This window comes from Eretmochelys imbricata, chromosome 20 (assembly GCF_965152235.1).
Source record: "Eretmochelys imbricata isolate rEreImb1 chromosome 20, rEreImb1.hap1, whole genome shotgun sequence".
NCBI lineage: Eukaryota > Metazoa > Chordata > Testudines > Cheloniidae > Eretmochelys > Eretmochelys imbricata.
Window position 1 is genome coordinate 2,921,159 of NC_135591.1, and position 19,819 is coordinate 2,940,977.

Genomic DNA, 19,819 nt, shown 5'->3' on the forward strand with positions numbered 1-19,819 from the left:
CCTACAGACTAGGCTTTGATACCCCCAGTCTGAGCACCCAGGAACTCAGCACCGCTGGGATTTCACGGGCTGGTTTTTCTGAATCCCTTTTGGGGCCAGAACAAACTGACACAACACTTTTGTTTATGCACAGGCAGAACCTTGCACCCTGGCCTTTCCTCTGTTGATGCGTTCGCCGCCCCCATCCACTGCTCAGACGCCTGCCCGGGACCTCTGCCCAGCTCCGCTCCACGGGGCGTGGTATGTCCTTCACCTTCATTGTGTCCATCTAGTCCGAAGGCTGCAGACCAGGCAGACCAGGCGGGAGCTGACAGCCAAGGCAAGCGGAGATCTTGCTCACAGGTAGCTGGTTGGAGGCTTGACGGAGCAAAGGGGCCGGTGAGCAAAGGGGCCGGTGTCCTCCTGCGTGATTGATACAGGGAAGGGTAGGGGGCAGGGGCTGGCTCAGGGCTGCTGGCTCGGGCAGATCTCAAAGGGACCGTGAACCGTGGTCTGCAGGCCGGCACAACTGCTACCTAGGGCGAATCAAAGGGGTGGGTTCTCCCCTGGCTGGCCTCTTGTCCCGGCGTTCACCTCCGTGCCCAGCGGCTGTAAACCGGCCCCAGCTGGGATCTCCTACCATTTGAGGCTGGTGAATTTAGCGGGGCTCGGTGCGTTGGCAGCAGGGCTCGTTGGGAAACCTAGACTCCTGCGGCCCAGCGGGAGTTGCTGGCTGCTAAGCGCAATTGAAAATACGGCCCGTGTTCAGAACATGGGGGGGCTGAGAGCTCAGGAAAATCAGTTTTATGTCCATAAGGAGTTTAATTCTAAAACGCCAGGCTCCGTCTCTTCTAAAGTCCCACTTGTGTTAGATGCGTTGGGCCGTGGTGCTCATGAATCCTGTGGCCGCTGCAGGCAGGCTTCTACGCACTCCTTCGGTGCTCCGCGCTGTTAAGTGGCTGCTCCGACCCACCCCAGAGCTGGCTGCATTTCAGCGCAAGTCTTGCCCCATCTGGCTGGTTGGTTTGTTTGCAGTGCGGGAGGATGTGGCTGTACCTGGCCGCCCTGCTGGGGCTGTACTTCCTGCACCGATGGTATCGGGAGCAGCAGGCGGTGCAGAACCTCCGAGAGAAATACGTCCTGATCACCGGCTGCGACTCCGGCTTCGGGCACCTGCTGGCCAAGCACCTGGACATGCGGGGCCTGCGGGTGCTGGCGGCTTGCCTCACCCAGCAGGGCGCGGAGCAGCTGAAGAAGGCGACGTCGGAGCGGCTGCAAACGGTGATCCTGGACGTCACCCGCACCGACAGCATCGCCGCGGCCACCGCCTGGGTGAAGGAACAAGTCGGGGACAAAGGTGGGGCCCCTGAATCCCACCTGCTCCTTTGCCAGGGGCAGCTCTGAGCTCACACAGGCTGGGGCTGTGCTAATGCGACAGCCAGGAAAGGAGTGAAGGGTTGGGAGCTAGGACTCCTGGGTTCTATTCACATCCTGGGGGGAGGGAGTGGGGTCTAGTGGTTAGAGCAGCAAGCGCTGGGAGCCAGGACTCCTGGGTTCTATTCCCATCTCTGGGAGGGGTGTGGGGTCTAGTGGCTTAGAGTAGGGGGGGCTGGGAGCCAGGACTCCTAGGTTCTATTCCCATCCTAAGGGGAGGGAGTGGGGTCTAGTGGTTAGAGCAGTGAGCGCTAGGAGCCAGGACTCCTGGGTTCTATTCCTATCCCTGGGGAAGACGGGGGGGGGGGGGGCTAGTGGTTAGAGCAATGGAAGCTGCGAGCCAGGACTCCTGGGGTCTAGTGGCTTAGAGGGTGGGGGCTGGGTGTCCTGCCCTCCCCCAGCTCCAGTTTCAATGCACCAGTTCTTCTCCGCCAAGGACAAAGCGCCGTCGGCAGCTGCGTTCAAGGCACAGTGATGCCAGATGATGCCAGATAACCTCAGCACGCTGCAGACGGTCCCGGCCCACGCCCAGAGAAATGGCCCTTTAGTAGCTGCCCCAGGCACACATGGGGGATTGGGGCCAGGACGGGGGTTGGTTTAATTGCCAGGTGTGGATGGACGTTGGTGCTGTTAGGAGATTTCAGATCGAAGGGGAACAGCCTCCCGCCGTGCTCATTCGCTGTCCCTTTCCCAGGGCTGTGGGGCCTGGTGAACAATGCGGGGATCATCGGCTCCCTGGCCCCCAACGAGTGGCTGACCAAGGACGACTTCGTCAAGGTGCTGGACGTGAACCTGATCGGCCTGATCGAGGTGACCCTCAGCGTCCTGCCCCTGGTGAAGCAAGCCAGGGGCCGGGTCGTCAACGTGGCCAGTATCCTGGGCCGGCTGGCCTTCTACGGAGGGGGCTACTGCCCTTCTAAGTATGGCGTGGAGGCGTTCTCCGACAGCCTCAGGTACCTGCGAGAGCCGCCTGCTCCCCTGCCCCACCTCGGCCCCAGATCAGCCCAGAAATGGCCAAGTGCAGAGAGGCCCAGGGCTAGGAGTTTCTAAAGCAAATTTGGGGCCCACAACTTTTGAGGGCCTGCCCTGAAACCCCTTAAAAGAGCCTGAGTCGCAGAGATGATCCTTTGCGCCCGCCCTCAGGGGAGCAGGCTCCTTTGAGGGTCCCCCGTCGGGCCCCCAAATCCTTAGTCCTTTGGGAAACCTGTCCCTGGCCACTGATTTCCAGGTGCTTTGATTTTAAGGGGCCCCACTCCAGAAGCGTTGGGCCTTGTTCCCAAAGGGGGAGCTGGTGGGGGGGGCTCCCGAAATCCGCGGCGCCCGGTGGCGGGCGGTGACGGGCTCGTTCCGTTCCAGGCGCGAGCTCCGGCCCTTCGGCGTGAAGATCGCCGTGGTGGAGCCCGGCTATTTCCGCACGGTCATGACGGATACCCAGCACCATCTGGCGTGCCTGGAGGAGATCTGGCGCCATGCCCGCCCCGAAGTCAAGGAGAGCTACGGGCAGTGTTACTTCGACAGCCGTGAGAGCTCTTCTGGCGCCGTGGGGAGACAGGGGCTCTCTGGGCAGGCTCCCGAGGGTGGGAAGAGGGGAGAAGCCAGGCAGCCCATACACAATCTGTCCCCCCGTCTCCCCTGACGGGGACCCCGGAGCTGCGTTTGCCTGACTATAGCCACATTTCCGCAAAGGGGCGCTCGACGGCTGTAACGGACTCACGCGCTGGGTGTAGGTGGGAGAGGCTGCCCTCTGCAGGACGGATGCACGCTGCGCGGTTGTGGGGGGTCCACCCTACGCCGTTAGCAGCTAATGGAGATTCTCCGCAGGTAGGACTTGTGCACCGGGGGCTCTGAGTGCGTTTGAGGGGTGTCGAGTCCTCCGAAAATTTTAGCCTCTCCCCAGAGAGTCAGTTGCTTCCAACTAGGGGATTCCCCAGAGTTATGCACTGACATCGACTGGAAATCCAGTTCCCAGGGAGTCATCGTTATGTTTAAGAGTCAACCCGCCAATGATCTGAATTGGGGCCGAGCTATTGACGCAGGCTGCCTGCAGACTCAGGAAGTCACCGTAACGGTCAGAGCATTTCTTTGCAGCCGCAGGGGTCAAATCTTAGTCTCCCTCCCCTCCCACAAAGGGCTGAACCCCTCTGGATTGAAATCTGCGGGGGAGGCATGGGACTGACTTCTCCCCCTTGTCTGCTTACAGTCTACAAGCTCACCAGAGAGTCACTCTTGACAAAGCCCAGCACCAATCTCTACCTGGTCACCGACTGCATGGAGCACGCGCTGACGGCCCGCCACCCCCGTACCCGCTACTCCGGGGGCTGGGACGCCCAGTTCCTCTACATCCCCCTCTCCTACCTGCCCACGGCCTTGGCGGACTGGGTGCTGACCTGGACTTGGCCTCGCCCAGCCCAGGCCGTGTAAGAGGGGGAAGGACAAACAGGGGGCATCCCAGGGGGCGGAAGAGGAAGAAGCAGGGAAATCCAGCAGGGCCCAGCTGCAAAGAGCAGCTTTGCCTGTCTGCACCGGGGGGGCATCTGCACTGGAATTGGTGCCAACCCCCCCCGGCGCAGTGCAGACGAGCACAGTTCCCGGCAGCTCCTTCTTAAACGGGACTGGATCCTTCTGTTGAATGGTTAAGGGCCAGATCACTTCCCAGGCAGGTGGCTGGGAGGTGCAGGTTCTCACCAGCTGGGGAAAGCCAGCTCGAAAGCAACCGGGGAGGCTACAGCCTTCAGCCCCAGCTGGCCATTACAATCGTTGGCAGCTCAGCCAACACCCGGGCCAAGGCAGTGCAAAGCACCCCTGGGCCAGTTTGCTTCCAGGGCTCGTTTCCTTCTACCGCCCCAACTGCCTGCCTCCACCTGATGTCTCTTGCCTTAGATTGGAGGCTCCTTGGGACAGGGCGTCTCTTTGTTTTCTGTTCGTACAGCACCTAGCACAGTGCGGGGGGGGGGCCTGGTCCCTGACTGAGACCCCCAGCGGGGAGGAGGGTGCGGGCGCTACTGTCATACACCGAATAAAGAAATATTTCCCATTGATTCACTCACGCCCTTGGCTCTTTGGTTCCTTGTTTGGATGGGAGCATTTGCTGCATTTGAATAATACCGAGCTCGTCTCACCCCTAGAACTCAAGGCACCGTACAAAGGAGGGCTGGGGCAGGATCCCTTTTTACAGATGGGGAAACTGAGGCACGGGGGGTTGGGGAAGACTTGCCCAAGGCCATCCAGCAGGCCAGTGGCCGAGCCGGGAAAAGAATGCAGCCCTCCCAAGCCCCAGTCCAGTGCTCTAGCCAGTAGGCCTCACTGCCTCCCATTTTACACAGTGACACTTTGCGAGCCCAGGTCCCAAGGGGATTCCCCAGCAAAGCAGCCCCCCTGCCAGGGTTGAGCCTGCGTCCCCGAGAGCATGAGCGGCGTCGGGAGCAGCTGGGACGTGAGCTCCCTGCGCATGCTGTCATGTGAAGACCCCATCCGCAGGGCAATGGCAGCCCCCTTGCCCCAGCTGCAAGGTGGGCGCTGTCTCCCAGGGGTGCTGGACCAATGTGCATAGTGGGGGTGCTGAGAACCAAACTGGAAACCACTTCCAGCCCGGGGGGGGGCAGCTCCCCAGCACCCCCAGTTCCAGCACCCAGGCTGCCTACACTGCGCTGCAAAGCCCCTGAACGCCATCGGCTGCGCAAAGGACCCACCCACGCTGCACCAGAAGCTGCAATGCAAACTCTGGTTCAATGCAAACTCCCTCTGCAGAGGGCAAAAGGGTCACTGCAGCTTGCATGGGACTCCCCTCCTGCTCCCAGCCCCACGGCCAAGTCTCCCACGCAGGGGAAGGGAGAGGTCTCTGGGCTCTGCGAGACCCCCTGGGAAGCGTAGTGGAGCCGACGGGTGCGTTTCATCGCCCTGTTATGATGAACTCGCACGGCGGGTCACACAGGCCCACGGGACTAAACGGCTAAAAGGCTCTCAGCCGGTGGATGGCCGAAGTATACTAGGGAGCCTGTGTGAGCCGGGGAAGGGTGCAGCTCTTGAGGGGAACTTCCCTGGCTTCTGCACGACCCCGGGGAGATGGGCTGGCGAGAGAATCCGAGTCCTCGCTCCCACTCCCTTTACCCAGAGCCCTACCTGACCTCAAGGGCTCCCCTCCCATCTCCTGGGCCAGAGTCCTTGGAACCCGACACGGCTGGGCCCCGGATTCCTGGGGGGCTCCACCCCCAAACCTGTCGTGGCCACGTAGGGCCGGGGCTGGGGTGTTCCCACTCTGGGGGGCTCTCGCTGCGGGCCGGACACTTGCTCTGGCGGTGGCCATGTGTCCTCAGGCTCCAGGTGGCAGGACCCTTCTGCCCAGCGTCGCCCCTGCCCCGCCAGGTTACGATCCCTGTCCACGTCCGGCCGGCAGGGCCCCTTGGCTGGGGCATCTCCCTGCGCTGGGCCCCTGCCCAGGGTCCCCCCTCACTCTGCCCAGCTGCTCCCCGCACCCGGCTCCGGAGAGCCCCGGCCCCAGCTCTGGCCGCAGCCCGGCTCTGGCTCCAGCCCCAGCTCGCCTCACCCCGGCTGCTGCTTCTGCTCTGCCTCCAGCTCCTGGACCCTGGGCTGCGTCTCTGGCCCCTCTGGCTCTGGTGGCTGCAGCCCTGCTCCCAGCACAGGTCTGCTCCCTGGGCTGCTTCTGTGGCCCTGCTCCCAGCACTGAACTGCTCCCTGGGCTGCTTCTCTGGCTCTCTCTGGCCGGCGCGGCTCCGCTCCCCTGCTCTTTCCTTAGCTTGGCCCCCCTCTGTTCCAAGCTATTCCAGCTCAGATGGAGAACAGGCCGTGGGGCTCTGCCCCGACAGGGGCAGGCCTCGCACAAGGCAGGGAGCTGGGCTTGCCTCCCTTGTCCCCCACAGCTGCAGGAAAGCTGAGATTTGCTACAGTGCAGGAGGGTTAATTATTTCCCTGCAGCTAGCAAGGGCTGCAGTCCCAGCACGGGGAGGGGGTTCATTTGCTCCCAGAGCAGAGTCCAGTGCTGATCCTGACCCCCACACACCCCAGCCCCACAGAACTGGCCAAGAGAGGGCGGTGGCTGCTGCCGGCTGAGATGCAGGGAGCTGTGGCCGGGCTAAAGTCACTCCTGCTTCAGGGCACGAGCCCCTAACTCTGGGGGTCAGGAGGAAACGGTCCCGGAGCTGGCTGTTCCCTTGCCTCTAAGGCAGTGGGATTCCTAGGGGCGGTTCTGGCGTACGTCCCTTCAGTAGGGAATCTTACAGATGGATTCATAGATATTAAGGTCAGAAGGGACCATTATGATCATCTGGTCTGACCTCCTGCACAACGCAGGCCACCAAATCTCACCCACCCACTCCTGCGACAAACCTCTCACCTCTGTCTGAGCTATTGAAGTCCTCAAATCATGGTTTAAAGACTTCAGGGACCAGAGAATCCTCCCACAAGTGACTCGTGCAAGCATCTGCCCTGACCCCTCTGATCCAATCCTCCCTGCTGTGTATTCTCTCCAACAGTCCTTTAAGGCAGACTAGACCCCACGAGGCAGCTTCCCGAAACCCCAGGCCGTCTCGGCCTCCTTTTCAAAAGAAAGAGCCCGGGTCTGTGGGGTCTAAAGCGCTTGTCCAAGCAGCTGTCACAAGCAAAGAGTCCAGGGCTTTCCACCAAAGGTCAGTTACAGCTGGATTTCAGCCACTGAACCCAAGTGCCTCAGTTTCCCCTCTGTAAAATGGGGACAATCGTTCATTTCTCCCGTGCTTTGTCTGCTCCGCTTAGCAGGTCAGCTCTCTGGGGCAGGGCGCAACTCTGCGTCGGGGCAGTGCCCAGCACACTGGGGCCCTGAGCTTGGTCCACTAATAAGCAGCAATGGGGACTACCTAGGGCTAAGCAATCAGGACCACCTTGGATTTGCCTTCCAGAGACAGGTGCTGGCTGGCTGCGAGTTCTCGGGTCTCTGGATTTAGACAGGCTGCTTGCTTAAGCTAGACATGACGCAACTGGGTCTCCCGACACAGGTATGGGGAGGCACCAGCGGACAGGGACGTCTCTCACACCGGCGCTGAGTAATTGCTTGGGAAGGAATCTGCAGGGCAAGTCATTCTCGATGATGCCGGCAGGATCTGTTACGGGCCGGCTAGCGATTCGTTCCCAGCCTTGCCTGCAACTCCCAGCAGGGGATCCGTCCGGTGGCCAAACTGGCTTCAGGACTCGTGGTCTGGCCTTGGACCCGAGAAGAGGCTCAGCGTGCAGTGGGTTGGTTTCATCAGAGGTTCTCGTATGGTGGAGTTTCAAACTGCTGTCTCCCCTCCAGATGGGCTGGGTTACCCTGCTGGGGTCACCGGGGTGCGAGAGACCCTGGACACAGATCATGGAGATTTGGGGACAGGCAGATAGGAAAGGGAGCTGAATACCAAGGACGGGCGGGTCACGGACACAAGGAGAGGGGTGGTCTACGTTCGGGGAGCTGGTAAAGGGAGGGGGTGGTGGTGTGCCCGGGGGCTGGGGAGGGTTGGTTAGGAAACCACATTCCATCCCAGGACACGGAGAAGAGGTTTCCCTGGTGAAGCAAACTCCAAGGAGCTTTGTTTTGATTCAACATTTGTAATTAAGAACTGATTTGCATAGTCTCAGCTGGGTGCCACGGGACAGGGGTCTCACCCCCGTCGGGAATCCGGACCCCATGTACCAGTGACGCTCCTCTGGTCGCTGCCCCCTGCCGAGAGTCTCACGCTGCCTCTTCCTCCTACGCTTTTTGGGCTGGGACCGGGGAGGACCACGTCAGCACCAAGTCGGCAAACCAGGTGGGCAGGTAACTCAGCGGGAGGAAGACCAGCTTGGCGTCCCAGCCGGCGGAGTAGCGGGTGCGGGGGTGGCGGGCCGTCAGCGCGTGCTCCATGCAGCTGGTGACGATGGACAGATCGGAGCCGCAGGATTTCTGCATGTCGTGGGTGGCGCTGATAACTGCACAGGCAAAAACAGAGAGTCGGGCCCCGCCGGGCTTAGCCGCAGCACCAACCGCACCCGGACTGAACGGGTCGGCCGAGAGGTCAAAGAGGAAGGACAGACTGTGAGCACAGGCTGCGAAACGGCAGCGGCAGGATGGCCTAGTGGTTAGGGGCTCACTTGGGAGCTGGGCTCAATCCCTGCTCTGCCCCACGCAACCCGGGTGAGCCTGGGCCAGTTGCTCTGTGCTGCCGTTCCCCATGTGCGGCTATTTACAGCATCACTGTCGGCTCAGGAGACCTGTAGCCGGATTTGGCAACCCGCCTCTTGTGGGGCCTGATCCCACCAGCTGAGTGGGTGACGGAAGGGGCTAGATCCTGTGTGATACTGAGGGCCAGATTTGCAAAGGGCCAGCAGACACCTATGGAGGCAGAGCAGCGCCTCATGGAATTTTCAAAAGCACCTCGGTAAATTCGGTGCCTAAGTCACCTGGGCACCTATGATCGTCCCACTAGACTCGTACCTGCAGCGTTAGGCGCCTAAGTACTTTTGTAAATCTGGCCCACAGTATCGCACCGGATCAGGCCCCTTGCATCACCCAAGGAAAGACACATGCAGCTCCATTTTCAGGCGCTGAGTGCTCAATCGGAGACCCCCCAGGGCTCATTCGTGCTGAGGTCTGCGCCCGTGGCATGTCTCAAAACCCAGGGCTAGGGGCTTTGGGAAAAATCCAGCCAATGAGACGCAGGGATCCAGCACTCCCCGGGTCTGAGCAGGGGCAAAAAGCAGCAGGAGCGTTTCTGTCGCTGATTCCGGCACACGGATCTGAACACAGAGGGGCCATTTGTCCAGAAAAGTAAAATCCCCTGAGAGAAGCAGCAGCTGCCACTGATTCACCGGTGGAGAATCGTCCTGGTGCAGCAGGGGGTGAGGCGGGAGGGGGTTATTACGCTCAGGAGATCAGCGTGGGAGCTCTGCTCCCGTGCAAGGATCAGCAGGGTTCACGTGTGCGAAAGACACACCTGATCTCGGGGCACGCACGTCCAAACCTCTCTGAATGGTACATTAAATTGTGCCCACATTTAAGAAGGGGGGTTTCAATCCTGTTCAGCCAGCTGGGCTGAGCTAACCGGATTGAAAACAAAACCACCTGATTTCCTACCTAGACAAGGCCTAAGCGGGAACTAGGAGTCTGACCCCACAATGCCGGGCACAGTGTGACGTCATTTGCACTAGTGCAAAGGGGGTGTGCAATGCCACTCAGTCACAACGCACGGCAGCTGAGACTCTGCCCCCAGCTGCCCCGTGTACGCTGACACAAAGGCTGCTCTGATGCAGCGCAGGGCCGGGGACTAGAGCTGTTGCTGCTGGCTGGTGGGGAAGGGAATGGGACGACGGACTTACAGGTTTTCAGGTAATTCTCCCCGTAACTTGCTTTGGTTTCCTCGGGGAGCCGCTCCCAGAGGCGAGTGAAGTTCTCGTTAATGAGCTGAGGGTTGGTAATTGCGGTGCGGAAGTAGCCCGGCTCGATCACACACACCTTCACCCCGAAAGGCAGCATCTCACGCCTGAAACGGGACAAGCAGGATTAACCCGAGTGGGAACAGCACCTTCCTGGGGGCTGGCCTGGTTCCCGAAGAGGTGAGATCCGAAACTAGCCCCGGTCTTGTATGTGGCCAGGTTTGGTGGCTTCTACAACCTGTGCGGACACAGAGATACTGGAATCAAGGGGCTTTCGGGTTTGTCTACACTTGGAAGTTAATTTGGATTGGGGTCAATGCGAATTAAAAGCACAGTAGTTATTCCAGAATACCTCCATGTGCGGAGTGCTGCTCAACCGAACGCCTTCCTGATTTCCTCCATCTGAGGCTCTGTCCCTGGAGGTTTAACTGACTTACAGAGCTGGCAATGTGCAGTCCTGGGCCCGTCCCAGGATATGAGAGACACACGGCGGGGGAGGTCATCTCTTTTATTGGACCAACCTCCGTCGGCGAGGGAGAAAAGCTCCCGAGCTTACGCAGAGCTCTTCGGAAGGGGCACGTGAGACGACCGACAGGTCGACGGAGCCTCACACGCGGCAGCGAGGAGACCTTCCTGGGACCCAGGCCAGCTCTAAACCAGACCCTTTTGCCAGGATAGCGCCCTCAGGGAGTTGAGTGATTTCTGCGAAAAACCACCGAGGGTAGACGCAGTGATACCAGCATCCATGTGCTTTTGCCAACGGAGCTTGTTTCACTGACTGGTATAAGCTACACCATATGCCTACTCAAGCAGCGGTTTTCAATACAGCCCTGCTGGCATATCTTTGCTAGAGCAGACGGGGCCTCCGTCCCAAGATGAGCCCTGGTGGGGAAGGACGGTGCAGCTCCTGTTAAGAAAGGAGAATTCCTCCTCCATGCCGCGGCCCTGATCCTGCTGGGGCTGTCTGTGGGTGGATCCGGGGCAGCTAGCAGGATCTATTTCGTATTTAGGGTTGGGCTTGCAGATGCTGGTTTGTAAATTGCACCCACAACACACGCCCAGGGCCGGGAGCACATGGGAGAGTTGCGCCAGTCTAACCTCGGGTGTGAATTCAAACCCGTCTAGTTCATCCAGCCCCAGCCGGGTGCCCTGCTCTCAGGATAAGGGCAGCCGAGAGCGGCTTGGTTGAAATCGGCCGGAATCACAGCGTCTGCACTGGGGTCCGCCACAATTTAACTCGCTTGGTTTAAAACCTGATTTACATTAAACCCCTGCAACTCTCCCGCGTAGACAAGGCCCAGTGGTGCGGGGCTGCACCCGGAGGAGCCTCTGAGCTGACGCCAGGAGAAATCAAGTCTCAGCGAAGAGCCTGTCTCCACAGCGAGTCGCGGCGGGGCACGGCAGGGGGTGGACCTGCAGCACCCCAGCTGGCAGGGGGGGGAAACACCCCTCGCCTGCAATCACAAATTTTGCACTGGTTTCCCCTTTCCTTCTCTATCCTCCCAGATCAACCAGGGGCCAGGCAGGAGTCCACTAACCCCTTAGATGCCAGAGCGCCTTCCTGCCGGACCAGATCCTTGCTAGTGGTCGCTAACCCGTTAGTACAATGGGCAGCAGCGCATGTTTTAAGGGCCGAAGGCGACAGATTCAATCCCCATGGCCACCCCTGAGCAGGAGTCTCGTGGGTCCAACCACAACAAAGAGCCAGGTGCATCATGTGCAGAAATACACACACGTCACCCCTGCGTACACACACGGCTCACAGCCATGCTGTTTGCATGTTGCACCAAGTACGTTCGGGCCCCAACTCACCGTTCGGCACTTGGCACCATGGGTCAGTGCACGGGGGGTGGGGGGGGTGCACGGGGGCATCCCACCCTTCAGGAGACGGGGCTGAATGTGCAGCTGAAAAGGGCGCCCCGTCACTGGTCACTCACCGGAGGCTGTCGGAGAATGCCTCCACGCCGTACTTAGAAAGGCTGTAGCCCCCTCCGAAGGGGGACAATCGGCCCATTACGCTGGCCACGTTGACGACCCGGCCCCTGGCTCGCTTCACCAGGGGCAGGACGCTGAGGGTCACCTCAATCAGGCCGATCAGGTTCACGTCCAGCACCTTGACGAAATCGTCCTTGGTCAGCCACTCGTTGGGGGCTACGGGGATAGCGATCCCCGCGTTATTCAACAGGCCCCAGAGCCCTGGGCAGAGGAGACGGGGTATGTGACTGTGGGGCGCTGTTCCCTCTCCTGTCCCTCCCCCAGAAATCCCTGCTCCTCTCCCACAACCCACTGCTTTCTCTCAAATCTCCACACTGCTGGGAGAACGGGACGTCCCTTTTCCCTGGATCTGCCCCGTACCCCCACAGCTGTTGTGGGGGACGGAGGACCCCCCGGGAAAGTTCTCACCCCCTGCCTATGCTCTGGGCTGTGAGCCAGCAATAGGAATAAAGTCACGCTGTCCACTGCCCCCTCGGCATGCAGATTCCAGCAGGCTATGCTCAAGGGGAAGGATGGTCCAGTGGTTAGGTACTGTCCTAGGACTTGGGAGACCTGGCTTCAGTTCCCTGGGTGATGTTGGGCAAGTCTGGGCCTCCGGTCAGTCACAGCCAGTCCAACCTGCTGCTTTCCCTTCCAGCATATGAGGGTGGCGGTTTAATGCAGGCTAATGCCCGGGGGAGCACGGAACAGCGACAGCCCCCCGCTGTGGGGCCTGCGGATAGCAAGACCCCCCCCCAAAGCTGCAGTCACAGCTCCCCTACCTGCTCTACAGTCCAGATGACACCCAAAGAAGAACTGGGTGTGACCCTGCCGCATGCTAATAGGACAATCAACACCCATATGCCTGTGATGAGTGTCTAGCAAGGGCGTTGACCCGGGGTGGGCAAGGGACGGGCACAGCCAGACCCGGGCCCCGCACCTTTGTCCCCGACTTGTTCCTTCACCCAGGCGGTGGCCGCGGTGACGCTGTCGGTGCGGGTGACGTCCAGGATCACCGTTTGCAGCCGCTCCGACGTCGCCTTCTTCAGCTGCTCCGCGCCCTGCTGGGTGAGGCAAGCCGCCAGCACCCGCAGGCCCCGCGCGTCCAGCTGCTTGGCCAGCAGGTGCCCGAAGCCGGAGTCGCAGCCGGTGATCAGGACATATTTATCCGGGAGGCCCTCGACACTCTGCCGCTCCCGGTACCATCGGCGCAGGAAGTACAGCCCCAGCAGGGCGGCCAGGTACAGCCACATCCTCTCAGGCGGTCTCTGGGGGTGAGAGGAAAGGGAAGTGTTACAGGGCACCGGCTCTGTCCCAGGGGGCACCGGCTCTGTCTCAGGGGGCACCTGACGGCCTGGTGGACTCAGGAGAACCGGGTTTGATTCCCGGCTCTGCTACCAACTCCCTGCGTGACCTTGGACAAGTCACTTGCTCGCTCCAGGCCTCAGTTTCCCCATCTGTACAGAGGGGATAATCCTCCTCCCTTTGTAGGCATAGACTGGGGCAGGGCCTGTGTCTCACTCCGTGCCTCTGGCGTGAGGGGCCCTGATCTCAGCTGGGCCTCCGACGTGCTAGTGTGATACTCAGAAGGTCCTGTCCGGGCGGGAGCACATCAACGGGCAGACCCAGCGACGGGACCAGCCTGTGCTGGGTGTGCCTGGGGTCTCCTTGGTAAAGACGGACCCCGGGGTAACTGGTACCACACCAGGGCCACTAGTACCACAGGGGCTCTGTTGCTGCCTGTCCTTTGCCTCCGGCCCAAGGACGAGCTCTCAGCGACGGGGCTCGAACCCTCCTGCACCTTGGACTGGACGCCATGCACCCCTCTCCTGACAGTGCCCACCTTTGAACCCTCTGAAGGTTCAGCTCCTGCCGAGGGAAGTCCGACATGTCCGGGTTTTTAATACCTTATGGAGACAACCTGGGACCAACCCCTTCCAGAAGCTTCCTTGAGCAAATCATTTACCAATCCCCCCATGTTAACCACACAAGAACACCCTGGGGCTGGCTGCATTGTTTGCCCAGAATTAGCCTCCTCCTCTCCTTCAAACAGTCCCGGCTGTTGCGACACCCATAGGAATCCAGCCAGCTGATAGGTGCCAGCTAGCAGGTGGGTTAATATGCCCGTGAGTCTGTATTTCATTCCTCTCCTCCTCCGGTCACGTGTCCCAAATGAGATCCTGGTCCCATCGTGCCAGGTGCTGTACAGACATCCAGCAAGAGGCAGCTCCTGCTTGGAAAAGCTAAGGCCCAGATTTTAAAAGCTATTTAGGCCCCTCACTCTGGGAGCTGGATGCCTAAATAGCTTCAAAAACTGAGGCCTTAAAGTCTAAGTAGCCAGGACAGACAAAGGGTGGGAGGGGAAACTGAGGCACGGGGAGGGGAAACTGAGGCACAGAGCAGGGAAGTGACTCACCCAAGATCACCCAGCAGGTCATTAGCAGACCTGGGTTCTATTCCTGAGTCCAGCCTAGCACTCCATCCACTAGGCAACACTGCCTCCCCTGTTTGCTTTCTCAGATGGAGAGCCCCAAGGGGTGGGAATTCTCTGACATGTGGGGAGAGCCCTGAGCAGAGCACATTGTGAGTGCTGCCTTACAGAAACACAATCATCACCATAATAGCCCGGCACGATTCCTGGATTCCCTCTCCTACTGTCCCCTCTGCAAGACACCATCAGCTTGGTTCGCTCCACAGCTCCTTGGATCAAAGGCTGGATGTGCATCATGGATTCCACTGGAGGGTTGTTTTTCACACCACATCCCGGGCTTTTCACTCATTAGCGGTTGTGCTTGTGAGCTGAGCGGACTGCAGGAGTTATAGGGAGCCCACGGCTGGATTTGGGGGCGGAACTGAGGGGTGACTGCACAGGTGTGTGATGGGGTAGCCCAGGGGCGCATTAGTGGGTCGGGGGGGGAGCAAACTGTGGGTCGGGATTGAGGGGCATCAGCAGAGCTGTGTGTGTGGGAAGCCTAAGAAATGGGAGTTGACAATCTGCCTTGGGGGTGGGGGGTTGCTGGAGTTGTGGGGTGGGGAAGGGGGCTCTGGGGCTGAGATGCACTTTGCAGTCAGGCAGCAATTCGCCCAGCACTTAGCTGGGCGATCGGCCTTCCCTTTCAGGAACCCCCATGGTGAAAAGCCAAAAGAGAATCGGGGACATGCGGGAGGTGTGTGGGTGTCTGTGTGGAAAGAATAGATCTAATTAAAATACTCTTCAGAAGGGGAAATGGGGGTGGGGCAGGGAAGAGGTCAGATTGTGTTAAAACTGCTGAAGCGTCCAGGTTTGACTAAGGCCCAGGGGAACGTCAGAGTTTCAATTTGTGCCCAGGAATGCAGAAGTTGCAGGCCTCCCAGCAAACCGCAGGTTCAATTCGGGTGACCAGATGGCCCGATTTTACAGGGGTCTTTTTCTTATATAGGCTGCTATTACCCCCCACCCCCGTCCCGATTTTTCACATTTGCTGTCTGGTCACCTTAGGCTCGATCTGGCCAGGGGCTGAGCCCCCTGGCCTCGGTCCCCCGGAACAGCCCTGAGCACATGCGTCACTTTCAGAGTGTGCCTCGTCCCGCTAAAGTCCATGGGGCTTACGGTGAAGCGGGTGCCTGGGTGGTCTGCGAGCCCGGTGGTCCGGCCCAGCTCCTGCCAGCAGTGATCAGGCACGAACGCTGCTGCAGCGGTGGGGACAGTCGTGGGGAGAGGAGAACAGGGCCCGGTTTGCGCGATGCAGGGAGATGTTTGCTCTCTGGGCAGTGGCGCGGGGTGGGGGGGGGGTGGGGGCAAATTCCAGCCGTGGAACCGGCAGCCCCGCTAAAGCCGTTCTGTGTGGAGAGCCAGCACTTTCCTCCTGCTCAGGCTTGCGTGTATTCACAGGAACTTCCCCTTTGGGCTCTTGGCTCCACGGAGGTGGGGCCCTGCACCCGAAGCTGCCAACTTTGCACCCCAATATCCATCCTGCTGGCTGCCCCTTCTCCCCGCCAGCTTCCCCTCCAACCTGGGCGAATCCACCCCCCTGGGCCTGGAATTGCTGCTGTGGGAACAGCTGCGGCATCCTGCAGTCTCCCCGTTACCTGGGAAGCGTCTCCTGGGAAGCTGGGACCTCTGCTAGATTGCAGCCTCCGGCGGGTCCCCTCTTTCCTGCCTTTCTGAACCAGATCAAAGGCTCCTGGAGGGGAAAGAGGAAGCATTAGCAAAGCATTAGCAGCCTGCGATTGGTGGGGAGTGACAGGCCGTCTCGCAGAACAGCCAACCACAGAGGCTGGAGACACAGGACATGGAGAGGGGAGAATTGGGCTCTAGGGCTGGGCGCCATGGGGCATTCTGAAGTCCCGCTAAGTGAATCACTGCAGAGCAGGGAAACCTCTTCCTCCCTGCAGGTGTGTGAGCGAATCGAGCTGGAAAGGACAGTTTCCTTGTCTCCTGGCCGTCTCCACTCGTTGTTTCTGGTCTCATACTCAGACTGCAGCTCTTTGCGGGCAGGGCCTCTCTTTTCACGCTGTGCATGTACAGCGCCTAGCACAACAGGGCCTGGGTAAATAATAAGAAGTGTACGCGTTTTTATTTAATTGTGTTGATAGCAGCAGCCTGACAGGCACAAATATTGTTAAAACACGCACAGGAGAAAGTAAAAAACAAGGTGCAATTCATTTTGTTTAAAATAAAGAGCTGGCATTAATCCCCCACCCCTCTTTTTTTTAAAGGTACTTTCTTTTCAGTCAGATCCCAAGTCCAGAAGGGATCGTTGTGAGCATGTAGGCTGACCTCTTGCATAACACAGGCTAGAGAACCGCCCCGAAATAATTCTTAGGGCAGGGCTTTTAGAAAAACCTCCAGCCTCAATTTAAACATGGACAGCGCTGGAGAATCCACCACAGTCCGGTGAATTGGTCCAGGGGCTAATGACACTCACTGTTCAAAAGCTGCAGCTTATTCCCTGTCTGAGTTTGTCTTGCTTCAACATCCAGCCACTGGACTGGATTCTCTGATAGACTGAAGGGCCCGTTATTAAATATTTGCTCCCCATACTCGGACTTCAATCAAGTCATCACTTGACCTTCTCTTTGTTACGCTAAACAGAGTGAAACTCTTTGAGGCTATCACTAGAAGGCAGGGTTTTTAAAATCATTGTCTTGGCTCTTTTCTGACCCCTCTCCAGTTTATCCACATCCTTCTTGAATTGTGGGTACAAGACCCGGACACAGAGCTTCAGCAACTGCCAAACCCAGAGGGGAAATACCATCTCTGCCCCTTCTCACGATTCCCCTGGTTCGGCATCCCAGGGTTGCGTTAGCATCTGGTCGCAGCCTCGCACGGGGAGCTCACGCTCAGCTGATTGCCCACCAGGACGTCCAAATCTTTTTCAGAGTCGCTGCTTCCCAGGAGAGTGGAGCCCATCCCATAAGCATGGCCGACCTAGAGGTCGACATTTACATGTAAAACGCATAGTTTGCCTGTGCCCAATTTACCAAGACATCCCGATGGCTCTGCCTCCGTGATCTCTCCTCTTCCTTATTTCCCACACCCCCAGTTTTTTGTCATCTGCAAACTTTAACAGTGATGATTTTCTGTTTCCTTCCAGGTCATTGATAAACACATTGAACAGTGCAGAGGCCAGCACCGATCCCTGGGGACCCCACTAGAAATCCCCACACCCCAGTGATTTGCTGTTTACAGTTCCATTTTGAGACCGATCTGATAGGCAGCTTTTCTACCATTTAATGCGCGCCATGTTAACGTTCTCTGCTTCTAGGTTTTTAATCGAAACGCCGCCCAGTACTCAGTCAAACGCCGTACAGAAGTCTAAGTCTATTACATCGATGCTGTTACCTTTATCAACCAGACTTGCCATGCCATTAAAAAAGATAGCAAGTTTGTCCCACAGAATGTATTTTCCACGAAGGCAGGTTGATTGGCATTAATATTACCCTCCTTTAGTTCTTTTTGAATCAAATGAATTGGTTGCCTGCAAAAACACCCACACAAATTAACTCTCCAAGATTCCTTTAGGAAACAATAAATAATAACGACCTCCAAGCTCCGGATGTCCTGACATGACAACCAGGGAACGCAGAAACAGCCAGACAGGATCAGATCCAGCTTCTGGCTACCTCAGGATCCCCATTCTGCCTGGTTTCAGAGTAACAGCCGTGTTAGTCTGTATTCGCAAAAAGAAAAGGAGTCCTTGTGGCACCTTAGAGACTAACCAATTTAATTGAGCATGAGCTTTCGTGAGCTACAGCTCACTTCATCAGATGTAGCTCACGAAAGCTCATGCTCAATTAAATTGGTTAGTCTCTAAGGTGCCACAAGGACTCCTTTTCCATTCTGCCTGGTCTCCCGGCAGCTCTGGACACAGCTCCGGGATAATCCATGCCCAGGACAGTTTCTTCCTGTGACGATGTGACGCAGCAGGGAGGGGGAGAGTGTTGACCTGGGAATGTGCCCTGGGGATGGGAGACCTGAGAGCCTGTCACCTGAGCCAGGAGGGGGAGAGGGAGGTAACACCTCTGCCCGGGAATGTGAAGACAGGCTGCAGGAGAGAGCCTGCTGGGGGGGTTTAGTTTCAGTTTGGGGCTGGGTGGAGGAACACAGGGAACCCCAGGGCTGGGGTCTAAGCTCCCTGCTCCCCCAGAAGGACTTGACTGAGGGGTCCTGGGTGTACCCACAAGCTCTGTTTTGGACTGTGTTCCTGTTGTCCAATAAACCTTCTGTTTTACTGGCTGGCTGAGAGTCTCAGTGAATCCCAGGAAGAGGGGTGCAGGGCCTGGACTCCCCCACACTCTGTGACAACTGGTGGCAGCGGTGGGATGTACTGCACCCCGTGAACGGCCCTTCCTGCCGTGACTGGGGATCAGTAAAACGAAGGGGGATTGACGGGGACCAGGCGTGCTGAAGAGTCAGAGAGAGACGGTTCCAGGGGGCGGTTAACCCCTGGGAGTGTGTGACCAGAGAGAAGGACTTTTGCAGTAACAGGGTCCCCCGGGGGATTGCAGCGAGCGGTCCCAGGGGCGGAGGAGTCTGCAGCTCGACCCTGGCAAAGAGGTGGTGACCTCAAGAAGGACTGGCACCCTAGGGGTTTTTCCTGGAAACCGTGGAAAGCCGCCCGGCCTGCGGGTGGCCAGCAGGGAGATGTACGCTAAACGCCTGAAGAGCGACCTGGTGGAGCTGTGCAGGCAGAGGGGGCTGCGCATCGGGAGGTCCACCAAGGAACAGCTGATTGCCCAGTTGGAGGAGAGGGATCGCTTGGATGACCCGATCTCTGTCCCTGAGCGAAGCCACCCGGTGGACGCAGCGTGGGCCCTGGGGCCTGACCGGGCTGGGAGGGGTCAGACTGCTGCCCAGGACATCCCGAGACCCTTCCTACCTATGTCTGGGGGAGGGGTTGGGGAAAGCCCGGTGAATACCGAGGGCACCCTGACCCCGGCAGCCAGCAGGGGATCCTCCCAGCGGAGCTCCCCATCCCTGGAGCGGAGGCGGCTGGAATGGGAGAGGGAGATGAAAATGAGGGAGCTGGAGGATCATGAAAAACAACGTCAACATGAGGAGAAACAACGTCAACATGAGCAGGAGGAGAAGGAGAAACGTCAACATGAGCAGGAGGAGAAGGAGAAATGTCAACATGAGCAGGAGGAGAAGGAGAGGGAGCGTCAGGAGAAGGAGAGGGAACTTCAGGAGAAGGAGAAACAAAGACAGCATGAACTGGGGCTGGCCAGGCTGAGGAGCAGTGGGGCCCCGGCTGCGGTGAGTGCGTGGGGACCCAAGACTGCAAGGAGCTTTGATAAGTGCTTCCTGGCCCAGCGTAAGGAAGGGGAGGACATAGATAGCTTCCTGACGGCCTTTGAGAATGCCTGCGAGATGCACAGGGTTGACCCTGCAGACAGGCTCCAGTTCCTCACCCCCTTACTGGACCCCAAAGCCGTGGAGGTGTACAGCCGGATGACAGGGCCGGAGGCAGGGGACTATGAACTGTTCAAACAGGCCCTGCTCCGTGAGTTTGGGCTGACCCCTGAGATGTACCGGAGAAGGTTCCGGAGTCAGCGTAAAACACCTGAGGTCACC

The 19,819-nt window shown here is 58.7% G+C and overlaps 2 protein-coding genes across 3 annotated transcripts; one reads left to right on the plus strand and one right to left on the minus strand.

The window, feature by feature from the left end:
- Nucleotides 1–1,023: 1,023 nt before the first annotated feature.
- HSD17B6 (hydroxysteroid 17-beta dehydrogenase 6) lies at nucleotides 1,024–3,834 on the plus strand. 2 transcript variants are annotated; one of them, XM_077838295.1, is made up of 4 exons: nucleotides 1,024–1,336; nucleotides 2,108–2,366; nucleotides 2,770–2,933; nucleotides 3,614–3,834. In XM_077838295.1, exons 1-4 carry the CDS (start codon nucleotides 1,024–1,026, stop codon nucleotides 3,832–3,834), a joined length of 957 nt encoding a protein of 318 aa, XP_077694421.1. The 2 variants fall into 2 exon arrangements, with proteins under 2 accessions (XP_077694421.1, XP_077694422.1); XM_077838296.1 differs by having other exon boundaries at nucleotides 2,770–2,930.
- A 4,178-nt stretch (nucleotides 3,835–8,012) lies between these two features.
- Nucleotides 8,013–15,945, minus strand: LOC144277498 (retinol dehydrogenase 16-like). The gene is made up of 5 exons (XM_077838294.1): nucleotides 15,832–15,945; nucleotides 12,704–13,031; nucleotides 11,727–11,985; nucleotides 9,733–9,896; nucleotides 8,013–8,346 (listed from the first exon to the last, which is right to left on the minus strand). The coding sequence occupies exons 2-5, from the start codon at nucleotides 13,014–13,016 to the stop codon at nucleotides 8,129–8,131; spliced, it is 954 nt and encodes a 317-aa protein (XP_077694420.1). The 5' UTR covers nucleotides 13,017–13,031; nucleotides 15,832–15,945; the 3' UTR covers nucleotides 8,013–8,128.
- Nucleotides 15,946–19,819: the final 3,874 nt, after the last annotated feature.